The sequence below is a fragment of the Hylobates moloch genome, unplaced genomic scaffold, assembly GCF_009828535.3.
Source record: "Hylobates moloch isolate HMO894 unplaced genomic scaffold, HMol_V3 SCAFFOLD_4, whole genome shotgun sequence".
NCBI classification, from domain to species: Eukaryota; Metazoa; Chordata; class Mammalia; order Primates; family Hylobatidae; genus Hylobates; species Hylobates moloch.
The window spans coordinates 41522111-41540347 of record NW_026652279.1 but is presented as its reverse complement, the minus strand read 5'-3'; the positions used below and the strand labels follow the sequence as shown (position 1 = coordinate 41540347).

Below are 18237 nucleotides of genomic sequence, written 5' to 3'. Positions count from 1 at the left end.
GGATCTAGAACTAGAAATACCATTTGACCCAGCCATCCCATTACTGGTTATATACCCAAAGGACTATAAATCATGCTGCTATAAAGACACATGCACACGTATGTTTATTGCGGCACTATTCACAATAGCAAAGAGTTGGAACCAACCCAAATGTCCAACAACGATAGACTGGATTAAGAAAATGTGGCACATATACACCATAGAATACTATGTAGCCATAAAAAATGATGAGTTCATGTCCTTTGTAGGGACATGGATGAAACTGGAAAACATCATTCTCAGTAAACTATCGCAAGGACAAAAAAACCAAAGACTGCATGTTCTCACTCATAGGCGGGAATTGAACAATGAGAACTCATGGACACAGGAAAGGGAACATCACACTCTGGGGACTGTTGTGGGGTGGGGGGAGGGGGGAGGGACAGCATTAGGAGATATACCTAATGCTAAATGACGAGTTAATGGGTGCAGGAAAACAACATGACACATGGATACATATGCAACAAACCTGCACATTGTGCACATGTACCCTAAAACCTAAAATATAATAATAAAAATAAATGTTTCACTGGATTTTCTACATAGATGATCGGGTCATCTGAGGGTAAAAATATTTTCATTCTTACTTTTTTTAAAAAGTAGGTGACTTTTGTTTATTTTTCTTACCTTATTGCACTGGCTAAAACCTCCAATGTTGAATAGAAGTTGTGAGACTGGATATCTTGTCTTCTTTCTGATCCTAATGGGAAAGGATTCGGTCTTTTACCATTAAAAATGATGTTAGGTATAGGTTTTTTTTATAGATGCACATTATCAGGTTGAGGAAGTTCTCTTCTTTTTAAATTTTTTTTAACTTTTAAGTTCCAGGGTTACCTGTGCAGGTTTGTTACATAGGTAAACCTGTGCCAGGTGGTTTGCTGCACAGATCAACCCATCACCTAGGTATTAAGCCCAGCATCCATTAGCTGTTCTTCCTTATGCTCTCCCTCCCCCAACCTTCCCCAACAAGCCCCAGTGTGTGTTGTTCTCCTCATATGTGTCTATGTGTTCTCATGGTTCAGCTCTCACTTACAAGTGAGAACATGCAGTGTTTGGTTTTCTGTTCCTCCATTAGTTTGCTAAGGATAACGGCTTCCAGCTCCATCCAAGTCCCTGCAAAGGACATGATCTTATTCCTTTTTATGGCTGCACAGTATTCTATGGTATATATGTACCACGTTTTCTTTATCCAGTCTATCATTGATGGGCATTTGGGTTGATTCCATGTCTTTGTTATTGTGAATAGTCCTGCAGTGAAGTTATGCATGCATGTTATCTTTATAATATAGAATGATTTATATTCCTGGGTATATACCCCATAATAAGATTGCTGGGTCAAATGGTATTTCTGATTCTAGATCTTTGAGGAATTGCCACACTGCCTTCCACAATGGTTGAACTAATTTACATTCCCATCAACAGTGTAAAAGCATTCCTTTTTCTCCACAACCTCACCAGCATCTGTTGTTTCTTGACTTTTTAATAATCACCATTCTGACTGGCAAGAGATGGTATCTCATCATGGGTTATTTTATTTTATTTTATTTTATTTTTTTTATTTTTGAGACATTGTCTCACTCTGTCACCCAGGCTGGAGTGCAGATCTTGGCTCATTGCAACCTCTGCCTCCTGGGTTCAAGCAATACCTGGGCCCAAGCAATTCTTGTGCCTCAGCCTCCTGAGTAGCTGGAATTACAGGTGCTCACCACCACGCTTGGTTAATTTTTGTATATTTAGTAGAGACAAGGTTTGCCATTTTGGCCAGGCTAGTCTCGAATTCCCAACCTCAAGTGACCCACTCACCTCTCATTGTGGTTTTGATTTGCATTTCTCTTATAATCTGTGATGTTGAGCTTTTTTTCATGTTTGTTGGCTGCATGTATGTCTTCTTTTGAGAAGTGACTGTTCATGCCCTTTGCCCACTTTTTAATGGGGTTATTTTTTTCTTGTAAATTTGTTGAAGTTCCTTGTAGATTCTGGATATTATACCTTTGTCAGATGGATAGATTGCAAAAATTTTCTCCCATTCTGCAGGTTGTCTGTTCACTCTGATGACAGTTTCTTCTGCTGTGCAGAAGCTCTTTAATTAGATCCCATTTGCCAATTTTTGGTTTTGCTGCAATTGCTTTTGGCATTTTTGTCATGAAATGTCTATGTCCTGAATGGTATTGCCTAGATTTTCGCCTAGGGATTTTACAGCTTTGGGTTTTACATTTAAGTCTTTAATCCATCTTGAGTTAATTTTTGCATACAGTGTAAGGAAGGGGCCCACTTTCAATTTTCTACATATGGCTAGCCAGTTTTTGCAGCACCATTTATTAAATAGGGAGTCCTTTCCCTGTTGCTCATTTTTGTCAGATTTGTTGAGTATCAGATGTTTGTAGGTGTGTGGTCTTATTTCTGAGTTCTCTATTCTGTTCCATTGGTCTATGTATCTGTTTTTGTACCAGTACCATGATGTTTTGTTTACCATAGCCTTGTACTATAGTTTGATGTCAGGTAGCATGATGCCTCCAGCTTTATTCTTTTTGCTTAGAATCCTAAGCAAAAAGACATTGGGGCTATTGGGGCTCTTTTTTGGTTCCATATGAATTTTAAAATAGTTTTTTCTAATTCTGTGAAGAATGTCAATGGTAGTTTAATGGGAATAGCATTCAATCTATAAATTTCTTTGGGCCATATGGCCATTTTCACAATATTGATTCTACCTATCCATAAGCATGAAATGTTTTTCCATTTGCTTGTGTCCTCTCTGATTTCCTTGAGCAGTGGTTTGTAGTTCTCCTTGAAGAGGCCCTGCACTTCCCTTGTTAGCCCTATTCCTAGGTATTTTATTCTTTGTAGCAACTGTGAATGGGAGTTCATTCATGATTTGGCTCTCTGCTTGCCTGTTGTTGGTTTATAGGAATGCTAGCAATTTTTGCACATTGATTTTGTATCCTGAGACTTTGCTGAAGTTGCTTATTTGTCTGAGGTTCTGTTTTTTTATTGTGTCTCTGCCATGTTTTGGTATCAGGATGATGCTGGTCTCATAGAATGAGTTAGGGAGGAGTCCCTCCTTTTCAATTGTTTGAAATAGTTTCAGAAGAAATGGTACCAGCTCCTCTTTGTACCTCTCGTAGAATTCAGCTGTAAATTCGTCTGTTTCTGTGCTTTTTTTGGTTGCTAGGTTATTTGTTACTGCCTGAATTTCAGAACTCATTATTGGTCTGTTCAGGGATTCAATTTCTTCCTAGTTCAGTCTTGGGAAAGTGTTTGTGCCCTGGACTTACCCATTCCTTCTAGATTTTCTAGTTTATGTGCACAGAGGTGTTTATAGCATTCTCTGATGGTTGTTTGTATTTCTGTGAGGTCAGTGGTGATATTCCCCCTATCATTACTCATTGTGTCTATTTGATTCTTCTCTTTCTTCTTTATTAGTTTAGGTAACAGTCTATTAATTTTTTTCAAAAAAAAAAAACCCCAGCTCCTGGATTTGTTGGTTTTTTGAAATTTCTTTTTGTGTCTCTGATCTCCTTCAGTTCCACTCCAATCTTGGTTATTTCTTGTCTTCTGCTAGCTTTGGGATTTGTTTGCTCTTGGTAGTCTAGTTTTTTCAGTTGTGATGTTAGGTTGTTGATTTGAGATCTTTCTAGCTTTTTGATGTGGGCATTTAATGTTATAAATTTCTCTCAACACAGCTCTAGCTGTGTCCCAGAGATTCTGGTACATTGTCTCTTTGTTGTCATTACTTTCAAGGAACTTCTTGATTTCTGCCTTAATTTCATTATTTACCCAGGAGTCATTCAGGAGCAGGTTGTTCATTTCCATGTAGTTGTATGGTTTTGAGTGAATTTCTTAATCTTGAGTTCTAATTTGATTGTGCTGTGGTTGGAGAGACTGTTTGTTATGATTTCAGTTCTTTTGCATTTGCTGAGGAGTGTTTTACTTCTGATTATATGATCAATTTTAGAGTGCCATGTGGCTATGAGAAGAATGTATATTCTGTTGTTTTTGGGTGGAGAGTTCTGTAGATATCTATCAGGTCCATTTGATCTAGAGTTTAGTTCAGGTCCTGAATGTCTTTGTTAATTTTCTGTCTCAATGATCTGTCTAATATTGTCAGTGGAGTGTTAAAGTCTTTCACTATTATTGTGTGGGAGTCTAAGTCTCTTTGTAGGTCTCTAAGAACTTGCTTTATGAGTCTGGTTGTTCCTATATTAGGTGCATATGTATTTAGGATAGTTAGCTCTACTTGTTGAATTGAGCCCTTTACCATTATGGAATGCCCTTGTCTATTTTATCTTTGTTGGTTTAAAGCCTGTTTTGTCAGAAACTAGGACTGCAACCCTTGCCTTTTTCTGTTTTCTATTTGCTTGGTAAATTTTCCTCCATTCCTTTATTTTGAACCTATGTGTGTCTCTGCACTTGAGATGGGTCGCTGGAAGACAGCATCTGGGTGTTTGCTGATGCTGACGGGTCTTTGCTCTTTAGCCAGCTTGCCATTCTGTGTCTTAATTGGGGCATTTAGCCCATTTACACTTAAGGTTAGTGTTGTTATGTGTGAATTTGATCCTGTCATCATGACGCTAGCTGTTTATTTTGCCAACTTGTTTATGTGGTTCCTTCATAGTGTCACTTGTCTGTGTACTTCAGTGTGTTTTTGTAGTGGCTGGTAAGTTTTTTCTTTCCCTATTTAGTGCTTCCTTCAGGAGCACTTGCAGGGCAGTCCTGGTTGTAACAATTCCCTCAGCATTTGCTTGTCTGAAAAGGATCTAATTTCTCCTTCACTTATGAAGCTTAATTTGGCCTGAGATGAAATTCTGGGTTGGAAATTATTTTCTTTAAGAATATTGAGGCCGGGCACAGTGGCTCACGCCTGTAATCCCAGCACTTTGGGAGGCCAAGGTGAGAGGATCACGAGGTCAGGAGATTGAGACCATGGTACCCCATCTCTACTAAAAATACAAAAAATTAGCCGGGCGCGGTGGCGGGTGCCTGTAGTCCCAGCTACTCGGGAGGCTGAGGCAGGAGAATGGCGTGAACCCGGGAGGCAGAGCTTGCAGTGAGCCAAGATCCCGCCACTGCACTCCAGCCTGGGCGACACAGCGAGACTCAGTCTCCAAAAAAAAAAAAAAAATGTTGAATATTGGCCTCCAATCTCTTTGGCTTCTAGGATTTCTGCTGAGAGGTCGACTGTTAGTCTGATGGGCTTCCCTTTGTAGATGACCTGGCCTTTCTCTCTGGCTGCCCTTAACATTTTTTCCTTCATTTCGACCTTGGATAATCTGACGATTATGTGTTTTGGGGTTGATCTTCTTGTGGAGTATCTTACTGGGGTTCTCCACATTTCCTGAATTTGAATGTTGGCCTGTCTTGCTAGGTTGGCGAGGTTCTCCTGGATGACATCATGAAGTATGGTTTCCAACTTGGTTCCATTCTCCCCATCTTTTTTAGGTACCCCAATCAGTTGTAGGTTTAGTCTTCTTACATAATCCCATATTTCTTGGAGGTTTTGTTTGTTTGTTTGTTTTCATTCTTTTTTCTCTATCCTTGTCTGCCTGTCTTATTTCAGAATGACAGTTTTCAAGCTCTGAGATTCTTTCTGCTGCTTGGTCTACTCAGCTATAGACACTGGTGATTGGATTGTGAAGTTCTCACGTTGTGTTTCTCAGCTCCATTAGGTGTTTTATGTTCCTCTCTAAACTGGCTATTCTGGTTATCAGCCCCTGTAATGTTTTATCATGATTCTTAGCTTCTTTGCATTGGGTTAGAACATGCTCCTTTAGCTCAGCAAATTTCGTTATTACCCTCATTCTGAAGGCTACTTCTGTCAATTCAGCCATCTCAGTCTCAGCCCAGTTCTGTGCCCTTGCTGGAGAGGTATTACAATCATTTGGAGGAGACGAGGCACTCTGGCTTTTTGAGTTTTCATCATTTTTGCATTGATTCTTTCTCATCTTTGTGGGCTTATCCACCTTCAGTCTTTGAGGTTGCTGACCTTTCAATGGGTTTTTTTGGGGGTCTTTTTTGTTTATGTTGTTGTTGCTGCTTTGTTTTTCTTTTAACAGTCAGGCCCCTCTTCTGCAGGGCTGCTGTGGTTTGCTGGGGGTCCACTCCAGACCCTAATCACCTGGGTCCCTCCTGCACCTGGAGGTATCACCAGCAAAGGGTGCAAAACAGCAAAGATGGCTGCCTGCTCCAACCTGATGCTGGCCCAAACACTCCTGTTAAGAGGTGTCTGGGGATCTCTTTGGGAGTTCTCAGCCAGTCAGGAGGAATGGGATCAGGGACCTGCCTCAAGAAGTAGTCTGGCTGCCCCTTGGGGGACTGGGTGCACTGCACTGGAGTGATCCCCTTTTGTCCAGACTGCCCAGACTCTCCAGAGCCAGCAGGCAGGAAAGGCTAAGTTGGCTGAACCACAGAGACTGTGGCTACCCCTCCCCCAAGGGGCTCTGTCCCAGAGAGATCAGAGTTCTGTCCATAAAACCCTGGCTAGAGTTGCTGAAATTCTCACAGGGAGGTCCTGCCCAGTTAGGAGGGATGGATCGGGGTCCCACTTAAAGAAGCAGTCTGGCCACGATCTGCCACAGCAGCTGTGCTGTGCAGTGGGGAGGAAGTTCTGTTCTACGCTCAGTTTGTTGAGACTTTATCAGAAATGGATGTTGAAGTTTGTCAAAAAATTTTTCTGTATCTACTGAGATGATCATATAGTTTTCTTTTTTAGTTGGTAAATGTCATGAGTTATTGATCAATCTTTAGATATTAAATAAAGCTTGCATTCCAGGGATAAACCTCACGTTGTCCTGATGATGTATTCTCTTTTTAACATTTGGTCATACTCAATTTGTTAAAATTTTGTTTAAAATTTTGAATCTATGTTTATAGGACATATTAGCCTATAGCTTTCCTCCTCCTCCCCTCCCCCCTCTCACCTCCTCCTCTTCTTTTTCTTCTCCTTCTTCTTCTTCCTATTCAATTTTGAAATCAGGGTAATGCTGTCCTCATAGAATGAGTTGGGAATTACTTCCTTATTTTCAGTTTTTTTAGAAGAGTTTGAGTTGAACTGGTAATATTTCTAAGGCACAGCTTAGTTGGGTGCCTGTGGCTCAGGTTTTCACATAAGAATACAGTTAAGGTGTCACCTGTTTCAAAGTTCACTGACATGGCTGTTAGCAAGCCCCAGGTACTTGCTGGCTACAGGCTGGAAACATCAGTTCCTTGCCAATGGGGGCCTCTTTACAGAACAGCTTATAACACAACAGCTGGCCTCCCACAGAGTGAGTTAGTCGGACAATGAGAGAGATCTAAGATGGAAGCCACAGTTTTTGTGAACTAATGCCAAAAGTGACATCTCACTAATAAGCAAGTTAGTAAGTTCACCTCATACTCAAGGAGAGAGGACTTCATAGGAGTGTGACTACAAGGAGGTGGGAATCATTGAAGAACATCTTAGAGGCTACCTACCATAGTTGTTTACAACATTACCTTATCCCTCATATCTATAGAATCTATAGTGATGTCACCTCTCCCATTCCTCATTTGGGTAATTGTATCTTCTTTCTTTTTTTTCTGATCACTTTGGCTAGAGGTTGATCAGTTTTCTTATCTTCATAGCTTTTGGCTTTACTGACTTTTTTTCCTATTGTTTTCTGTTTCCTATTTTATTTTCTAACCTGATCTTTATTATTTCCTTTCTTCTACTTACTTTGGGTCTCATTTGCTCTTTTTTTCTGTTTGTAAGGTGGAAGATGAGGTCATGGACTTGAGACGTTTCTTCCTTTCTAATATGGGGTTTAGTGCTCTAGATTTCCCCCAATACTGCTTTAGTGGCATCCAACAAATCTAGGTTGTATTTTCATTTTAATTCTGGTCAATATTTTCTAGTCTTCCTTTTGATTTCTTTTTTGACCATGGATTATTTTAAAGTGTTCTATGTAGTTTCTAAATATTTCAGGATTTTCCAGAGATCTTTCTATTACTGATTTCCATTTTAATTTCATTGTCAGAAAACATATGACTTGAATCCCTTAATTTTTTTTTTTTTTTTGAGACAGAGTCTTGCTGTGTCGCCCAGGCTGGAGTGCAGTGGCATGATCTCAGCTCACTGCAACCTCTGCTTCCCGGGTTCTCCTGCCTCAGCCTCCCAAGTAGCTGGGACTACAGGTGCATGCCACCACACCCATCTAATTTTTGTATTTTTAGTAGAGATGGGTTTTCACCATGTTGGCCAGGCTGGTCTCAAACTCCTGACCTCTGGTGATCTATCCGCCTAAGCATCCCAAAGTGCTGGGATTACAGGCATGAGCCACTGCACCCGGCTTGAATCCTTTTAAATTTAATGAGACTTTTTCTATGGCCCAGAATATGATATATCTTGGCAAATGTTCCATGTGTACTTCAAAAGAATATGTATTCTGCTGTTGTTGGGTGAAAGGTAATATAAACGTCAATTGGGTCAAGTTGGTTGATAGTGTTCAAGTTTTCGTTATCTTTACTGGTTTTCGAAATTTTTATCAAAAATTCAATATCTGCAACTGGATTTAAACATTTTTGTATTATTTTTATTGTGTTAAAATATTTTTCTTCCTCTCCTTTCTTGCATGTACACATACAAGAACTCACACACACAGTCCCAAATTTAGAGACCACAGAATTGTAATGAAATAAAGCATCTGATTGTGATGCTGCATCTTTTAACAAATGTATTGTTCAATAAAACACTTTTGAAACTGGATTATTTTATCTTTCCTTGTCTGACCTTGTAAGCCACTTAATTGTAAAATGTGTTTCTGTTCACAGTACCTCTTAATATTTTATTCTTTATGCCAAGTCATGCTCCCACTGCAAACAAAACAGGCAGCAAAATCTTTAATAGAGTGAAAGAAATATAAGGGTTTCTAGTATAATGCTGTTTACAGGTATTCCTGTTTTAACACGATATATAAATACTTGATAAACCTTGTATTCTGCAAAATTATATGTAAAAATAATAGACTGTGGGGAAAATAGGATGTGGTCATAACACTCAAAACAGTTAACTTTGTAACAAGAGTATTAATAAAATATTAATTATTCCAACGAAAACACTACCACCCAGTAAATGTCCACTATCATTTGTACCCAGGATCAAAGTCAACTTCTACAGTCTTAAATCTCAAGACACAGGTCCTCAGGGGCATTTATCTCTAATAGATAACATTGTCAAAAAACTAAAAATCTGCTCTGGATCTGTGCTTTAACAATCAACTGAAGTTTTTAAACATAAGGCAAATGTCTTCTCAGCTTCTTCATCTACTCCTACAGCCTCATCTTGTAGGGAAGACACAAGTTCTTAAGCCATTAAGCCAGCCACTACTTGCCCTAAGGGAAGGAACTGCCAAGCTTAAAGCTTCCTTTACTAGCTGTGAGAAAGCTTGCCCCTGAATGTTTAAATTATTGATTTGCTGGGGGAAAAGTAACATATGAATCAATGACATAATTTTCTTATTACCAACTGGGTAATACCAATTGAGGATTACTTTGCATTATAGAAACATGTTACAGCTGAAAAGACTGTATTCCATAGTTCTCTAACCTTGAAATGCATGATTTTCCCAGTCATTTTGTTGGCAGCAGCCACCGTTGGGATTTAAATCTCTTTCCTCCCAGGATCACTGGATGCATATTTACTGAGCACCTATTATGTCCCAGAGTCTGTTCTAAATGCTGGAGACACAGTGGTGAGCACAAGAGGACAGGCAAAGTCCCTGTGTTTGCAGACTTCCATTCTGGTAGGGGATACAGACAATCAACACGTAAATCAACAAATAGGTAATAGTAGACTATGCTTGCTATAAGGAACATAAAACAGGCTGATAGGATATGGAATGAGATGAGGGGGTGATCATGGTAGACATGCTACTTTAGATAGGATGATCAGGGGAGGTGTCTCTGAAGAGGTGACACTGGAGCCAAGACCTATAAGATGAGAAGGAACTAGTCATGGGAATATCTGAAGAGGACTTCCAAGCAGAGGGAACAGTACAGGAACAGTAAGTACAAAAGCCTTGAGATGGGAGTCAGCGTAGTGTGCTTGAGGAACATAATGAAAAGTGGCTGAGGCAGTCTCTGGGGTACACTCTAGTTGGGGTGCCACATATCACCACCATGCTGACCCAACAACCAAGTCACTGCTGCTTAACAATTCCATGTCCTCCATGCCTAACATGGCAAAACAGCATCCCAAAATGCAACTGACTGATTCTCATCTGAGTGTCAAATCCACAGGCAATGGAGCACGACATGCTTGGTCACCACACAGAGTAAGGCTGTAGTGGGGCTGGACGAGTTTGGCTGGTTTGAGGAAGTTGTTAATTTCTGATTGTGGGCTCCATCTGAAGTCAGCTGTGGGCTAAGGAGAGGGCTGGAGCGGGGCTTCTCATGAGGCACCTGGGACAGCTGTGGTAGGATGAGGGTACAGTGTTGGGGTGGGAGAGATGGGATGGGCCCTGAGGAAGGATGAAATTGCATCCAAGGCAAGGTGGTATAAGTCCCTTCAGAAAAAAAGTCACCATTTTGCTTCTTTTGCGAATCCTGGGAGCCATACTTACCTTGATGAGCTGGTGACTTTCTAGTCAGCCAGAATTATCTAGCAAATAGCCAGGTAGCAGTGCTTCACTGCTTTTGCAGAAACCCTAACTCACCCAGACTGGTTCTGCTGTGCTGTCCTCAAGCTTTTGTGTTGTTTTGGAATCCTCTACATGGTCTTCATTTTAAATATAAATACCTCATCTTCTCAGAAGAATTGTACCTCCATTATAGAGTGAGACTCTTCATTCTCTTCTTTGGATACCCTTGCAGTAGTTAGCACAATACTGACCTAGATCTTTCCCCTTCTCAACAGGTAGACTATTTCAGAGGGAATGTCTCATGTGGCTTAATCCTGTAGTGGGAGACCAGCTAGTGGTTTGTGCTGCCAAAAGATACTAACATTTGGGGTTTCATGATTCAGCTATGTGTGATGAGAAACTGGGCTGCTTACCTGTTCTTCCTGCAGCGAATTGTAAAGGCAAGAAAGAAAAGTATCAGCAGAAGTCCACAGCTGAGAAAAGTCCAAACAATACCCAAGAGGACAGGAGATAATGAAGAGATGGTCTTACTGCCATGGTGGGAAGATGTCTGAGGACAGAATAAGGAGAAGTTGTTAGGAATGAAGGATCTTCTATAGGTCAAAAACAAACTGCCCCATCGTCACCAAGTGCTGGGAAATATGTATCCTGCATGAGCAGTTCCTCCTCCTACTCCTCCCCTTCCTCGTCCCCCTTTCCCTCCACCTCCTCCTACCCAACACCACCACCACCACATACATCTGAGCAGCCCTGGCATCCTGTAGCTGCTCACTTACAATTATTGTCTTGCAGAGATCATGAAGGGGTCTCCGATCCAGCTCCTGGCTAGGAAAGCTGTCACACAATTCAGAGCAGTTTATTTCAGGCTCCATGTCACCACATGCCCCTGCTGGTGTGTGCTTATTCACAGTCTTGGTTACCCACTGGTAGGGATGCAGATCTTTGACTAAAACACAAGAGCAACTCAAATCTTTTCTTCAGAGGCCCCATTTTGGAGCTGGCTGCAGGCTCAGAATCCAGAGTGAACAACCCATTCAGGTAGAAGCGAAGGGTTATTTCACTAGACTCCTTCATCAGACATCCTTCAACTGGTCACCCTCCAAAATCAGACATCCTTCAACTGGTCCCCTGCTGCCAGTGCATGCCATGTGAGTCAAGAGTGGACATCTTAGTAACCATCAGGCTACACAAGGTGATGATTCTGGTTAACCACCAGATGGCAGTCACTGCTCAAGTACCCTCACTCTGGTTCCTGAAGAAAGGAAAGCAATTAAACCTGTTAAACAAAGGCACGTACACACACACACACACACACACACACACACACACACACACACACACGTAAATGGTTTATTACAGAGGTTTTAAAATATCTATTTTAATTATATAGTTATATTTTATTATACACTTACATATATTACAAAGGTATCAAATATAATATATTTAAATAAACATATTTTTTTTTTTTTTTTTTTTTTGAGACAGAGTCTTGCTCTGTCACCCAGGCTGGAGTGCAGTGGCGCAATCTCGGCTCACTGCAAGCTCCGCCTCCCGGGTTCACGCCATTCTCCTGCCTCAGCCTCCAGAGTAGTTGGGACTACAGGCGCCCGCCACCGCGCCCGGCTAATTTTTTGCATTTTTAGTAGAGACGGGGTTTCACCGGGTTAGCCAGGATGGTCTCGATCTCCTGACCTCGTGATCCGCCCACCTCGGCCTCCCAAAGTGCTGGGATTACAGGCTTGAGCCACCGCGCCCGGCCTAAATAAACATATTTTAAGCCATTATAGTAAATAATATTTTTAAAACAAAGATAAAGCATATCTAACATTTTCTGCAGTTTCTTTTCATATCCTTTTTATGGCCCAGTACTGTAAAGACCTTAGCTTAGACTTGTGAGCCACATTTTTCTTTTTTCCATACTGGGAAACCCAGTACCCTCCCAAGATCTTTCTATGCAGCTCATGGCTTAAGTTCTGTCTGATCCTGGATGGTGCTGGGCTCAGGTGCCCCATGCTGTCTCCACATATGATCTGTCAGTCACTCTAGCTCTTGTCCTTTCCAGTTCTTGTTCTCTATGTCCAGTCGGCTGGGGTCAAAGAAAGGTACCCAATCTGCCTGCAAGAGTCTTTGTTTGTTTGTATTTAAACTGTGAGACTAACAGGAGTGAGATAGACTACTCAGACAATAGGGAAAGAAACTGGGGAGCTCTAGGAACTCCTGCACAGTGAGTGGCTGGCCAGAGGATGGTGTTATTTCTCTCAGAAGATCCTCGCAATATGAATAATGTGATCTAAAGAGAAGCTCAGCCTTGTGGAACAAAGACAGAAAGGCAAAAAGGCTCAAATTAGCACCAGTAGAAAAGACAGCCATATCCCTAATTCTTTAAAGCAATCAATCCCTTAATAGAGAAAATAGATTTGAAATTTTACCAGTGGTAATCTAAAAGAGGCTGCCACTTCTGTTTTGTGTTTTTTAAACAGCTTAGCACAGTTTTCTTTGATTGTGGAGGAAAATTGGACAAGGCAAAAATATCAGTTACTATTATTTCAATAGCCACTGAACACAGGGCCCATGTTTAAGCTAGAACAACAGTGACAGGTGGAGAGTGCCATCTTTGGAGTCTGTGTGCTTAGGCACAAACAATATAGCACCAGGTGCTGACCATTCATTGGCCTCTCATATGTTCCTGAATTATTTACCAGGTTTATTACAATGAAATCCCAAGAGAACTAAAACCCACTATCTCCCATCAAGGCATTTAAATTCTTGCATATTCTAGTCAGATTATTGAATGCAAAATTAAGAAGCAAATATAAAAACCTATTTGCATTCTAATTTGGTTGAGACTTTAATTGCTAGAAAGATATTTTTTATTTTCCTTTTCTTTAAGTTAGAGATTTCCTATTGTGCCTTCTAGCACAGAGCCATACTGCAAACCACCGGGAGGACTATTATGACATGATGGATTAGAAGAAAATGTATTTTTCCTATATTGCCCTTTTAATCATAGTGGCAAATAAGTACACTTATATTTGAACCATTATTCATTCAATGTTTATATATTATTATATCATTTGGAAGAAGTATATACGTATGGGTATATATATACATAAAACCTCATTTTGTCCTCAATATAGTGTTTTGTGATGTAAACACCATTCCTCATTTTCAAATAAGTAAACTGAAAAGCAGAGAAGAAGAAAACCCTGCTCCAAATCCGCAGAGGAAAGAATCCCGGGAGTTTACATTCCAAGGTCAATGTCATCCCGGTATACACTCCACATGGTGCAGACACTCTGGACTAACCTCTTCCAAGAAGATACCAAGGGGCCTCTTGGGTTTCTTCAGCTTTAGTTCCCAGAAGTGCACTTCTGTGGGCTCCCTAGAGCTTGGCATGCCATAGTGCCTCTTTACCAGTAGTTCTCAACTACGCAATTTTGCACCTTTAGGGGACATTTGGCAATTCTGGAGACATCTGTGGTTGTCAAAATTAAGAGAAGGATGCTATTCACATCTAGTAGGTAGATGCCAAGGATGCTGCTAAACATACTATAATTCACAGGATGGTCTGAACAACAAAGAATTATCTGGCCCCAAATGTCAACAGTGCTAAGGTTGAGAAACCCTGGTCAACACTGTGCACCCCAGGTGGGCTGACAATCTTAAACTTAAATTATCTTTGAGGGATTCTGTAAATATGATGGGGCTGTCCATCTGAGCCTAAAGTCCTGGGGGATGCAACTCTGACTTGGAATAAATTGCTGAGCACATTCTAGAGGTACCCTTGGATAAGCTAAACTCACTGGCGTGGAACTCTGAATGCTAGGCCCCTCTTCAGTCCATGGATATCCAGTGTAGAAACTTTATATACCGCGATATTGGGCTCTTGCATGGGACAGGCATTAAACTGCAAACTCGGCACACATTCACAGAGGTTCACACAAGAGGAGCTGATGAAACAATGAAGGGCTCAATCATTGAAAGGAAAGAGTTGAATGGTTTCAAAAAGTGTTCAGTGATTGGGAAAGTGGGTGGGGAGTTATCAGAGAGGGTAATGGTAAGACATCTGACCACAAGATATATACAGAATCGAAGGCACAAAGGGAAGGGTCTTCCAGGCCCCTCCAAAAGCTACCTTCCCCCTGTACCCTCACAACTAAGTCTCTAGGGAGAAACTGTTTATGTCATAGACAGTAGTAGACCCAAGGCCATGCGTGGTAGTGTTTGCAATTTATTTGACAGAGATTATAGAATCCTTCCCAGTGATTAGGATCAGGAAAACAGATACTATTCCCAAGTGCAAGATGGTCATTTGCAAGTTCACCCCTCTGTACAGGCCCGTATCTTTCTCACAAAATCTCTATTCTTCTATACATAATTTATGACCAGTCATACAAATACTGTCTTTTAACAAGTTGTTTTGCAGTTGGTAGAACTTCTGCTTCTCTCTGTGAAGAATTAACCGCTGTGCGAATTGCTTTCTTCTGTGAACAAGTTGAACACCAGACAAAACACATGAAACAACTATTTTCAGGCATTGTACAACAGATGCCACACAACTGGGGTTCCTAAGAGATACTGCCTGGAGGTCGTTTCCAGGTCACAGCACGTGGAGGGAAAACCAATCAGAACCTAGAATTCTACCTGAGGTAAGGGGAATGGATTGGAATTTGAGGATGTTCAGGTGGCTAGAATTTGTGGGGCAGAGCAATGAAGAAGAGGGAGGTACAGAGAGTGGGGAGAGCACTTTGGAAATCTGCAGAGGATCCCCCCAATCTTCTTCTAAGTACTGATTTGGATACGAGCAGGAAGAAACTACTTGGAGTTGAAGAAAAAAACACTGATAGGCAATAGCTGAGTAATTCCTGGAGCTCACGCAGGGCTGAGACTACCCCTGTGTTTCCATCAGCCAGTATGGAGAGACCCCATAATACACAGGACATTGGATAGAATCCTCAGAAAAGCCACATCTTAGTAGTAAAAATAAATTAACTCTAAACTAAATGTTACTCTGGATATACCCTAAAGGAAAGTCTCAAATGGATCAAAGTGATCTGTAAAAACTCAACTGCATTCCAGAACACAACTCAATGCTCTTAGAAGGAATATAACAAGATCCAGTGCTCAACATGTAAAATTCAAAATAATCACCAGGCATTCAAAGAAATGAAAAAATATGATCTATAACCATAAAGTTTTAAAAAATAGATAAATAATATCAGACACAGAAAGAATAGAAATGATATAACTATCACACAAGAACCTTAAAACAACTATTATAAATATGCTCTAGGATATAAAGCAAAATATGAACAAAATGAGGAGAGAATTGAAAGATAAAAAGGAGATCCAAATGGAACTTCTAGAGATAACAATATAATACCTGAAATAAAAATATAACAGATCAGACATTGCAAAAAGAAACATTGGTTAACTTAAAAACATAGCAATAGAAATTATCCAAAAATCTGACCTCATTTAAAATTGCTTCACACTCCCTCTGGCTTTTGTAAATGTTCTTTCTCTGATCTGCCTTTTCCTCCATTGTCCTCAACAGCTTTTATTTCTATTTATTTACTTTTTTGAGACAGAGTCTCACTCTGTTGTCCAGGCTGGAGTGCAGTGGCGGGATCTCAGCTCACTCCAAACTCCGCCTCACAGCTTCAAGCAATTCTCCTGCCTCAGCCTCCCTAGTAGCTGGAATTACAGGTATCTGCCACCATACCCAGCTAATTTTTGTATTTTTAGTAGAGACAGGGTTTCACCGTGTTGGCCAGGCTGGTCTCAAACTCCTGACCTAAAGTGATTCGCCTGCCTTGGCCTCCCAAAGTGCTGGGATTACAAGTATAAGCCACCATGCCCAGTATGTCCTCAACACCTTTTAATGTGTTATTTAATTTATTTATGTATTGGTGTCCACTGATTATTGTTTGACTTCCCCCATTAGAACACAAATTCTGTGAAAGTAAGGATCTTAATTTTGTATACCAGTGTATTTCCAGGTGCATAAAGAGAAAATGATTGATAAGAATGATACATGGCGGCAGATCAAGATGGCAAAATAGAAGGCTCCACTGATCATTCCCTCTGCAAGGACACCAAGTTAACAGCTATCTACACAGGAAAAAACACCTTCATAAGAACCAGAAATCACAGCAGAAAGGAAAACTAGATCAAACTCAGCTGACATGTGCAAACGGAGGGAGGATTTAAAACAGCCCTAGCCAGAGAGGAATCACCAATCCCAATGGTCTAAACTTGAGTGCCTGTAAACCTCACCAGTGAGGGCCACAGTGCTCTTTGTCTCCAAGTAAACTTTAAAAGTAGTCTAGGCCATAAGGACTGCAACTCTTAGGTGAGTTCTGGAGCTGAACTAGGCCCAGAGACAGCAGACTGGGAATGCATACAACCTACTGAGACACCAGCTGGGGCAGCCAAGAGAGTATTGGCATCACCCCTCCCCTTACCCCAGGCTACACAGCTTACAGCTCCAAAAGAGACCCCTTCCTTCCACTTGAGAATAGGAGAGGGAGAAGTGGGGAAAACTTTTTCTTGCATCTAGGATACCAGCTCAGCCACAGTAGGATAGGGCACTGGTCAGAGTCATGAGGCCTCCATTCTAGGCCCTAGAAACCAGGTGACACACCCTGGGCCAGAGGGAACCCACTGCATTGAAGGAAAGGACCCAGCCCTGCCAGCATTTATCACCTGCTAAGTGAACAGCCCTTGGGCCCTGAATAACCAGCAGCAATAACCAGGGACTATGTTGAGGGCCTTGGGTGAGCCTCTGAGACTTGCTGGCTTCAGGTGGGACTCAGTACATTACCAGCTGTGGTGGCTGCAGGACAAAACTTCCGCTTGACAAAAGCAGAAGGAAGTGTAAAAGGGACTTTGTCTTGCACCTTAGGTACCAGCACAGAGACAGGGGGTTAGAATACCAAGAGGGCTCTTGGAGTCCCTGACTACAGGACTTGACCCTTGGGCAGCATTTCTGGACCTTTCCTGGGCCAGAGGGGAGCCCACTGTCCTGAAGGGTGAGTCTCAGCCTAGGTAGCATTCAAGACAAGTTGATTTAAGAGAACGTGGGCCTTAAGGGAACATCAGTAGTAGTCTGGCAGTCCTCCTCATGGCCTGGGTTGGCAGTGGCCAACATGGCGAAACCCTGTCTCTACTAAAGGCAGTTCCTCTGCCTTTGGAAAGGGGAGAGAAGAGTGGGAAGGACTGTGTCTTGTAGTCTGAGGGCCAACTCAGCCACAGTATGATAGAATACCAGGTAGACTTCTAAGGTTTTGGACTCTAGTCCTTGACTCCTGGACCTACCTGGGGCATGGGGGAAGGACAAAGCCTTTGCTCTAAAATCTGGAACACAACAAGGATGCCCACTGCCATCACTGTTATTCAACATACTACTGGAAGTCTTAGCTAGAGCAGTTAGATAAGAGAAAGATATAAAAAGCATCCAAATTGGAAAGGAATAACTCAAATTATCATTGTTTGCAGACAATATGATCTTATATTTGGAAAAACCTAAAGACTCCATAAGAAAAATGATTAGAACTGATAAATTCGATAAAACTGCAGGGTATAAAATCAACATACATTTACCCAA

At 41.3% G+C, this 18237-nt stretch overlaps 1 protein-coding gene across 2 annotated transcripts in view; it reads right to left on the bottom strand.

Moving 5' to 3' along the window:
* Window positions 1-18237, bottom strand: part of GPR156 (G protein-coupled receptor 156) — a 122899-nt gene that overhangs the window by 69831 nt on the left and 34831 nt on the right. For both annotated transcript variants that reach the window (XM_032150079.3, XM_032150080.3), the window contains exons 2-3: window positions 11405-11880; window positions 11042-11178 (exon numbers count right to left, since the gene is read on the bottom strand). In XM_032150079.3, the coding sequence (XP_032005970.1) occupies window positions 11042-11178; window positions 11405-11500 (233 nt within the window). In that variant the 5' untranslated portion in view covers window positions 11501-11880. The remainder of the gene's footprint in view (window positions 1-11041; window positions 11179-11404; window positions 11881-18237) is intronic.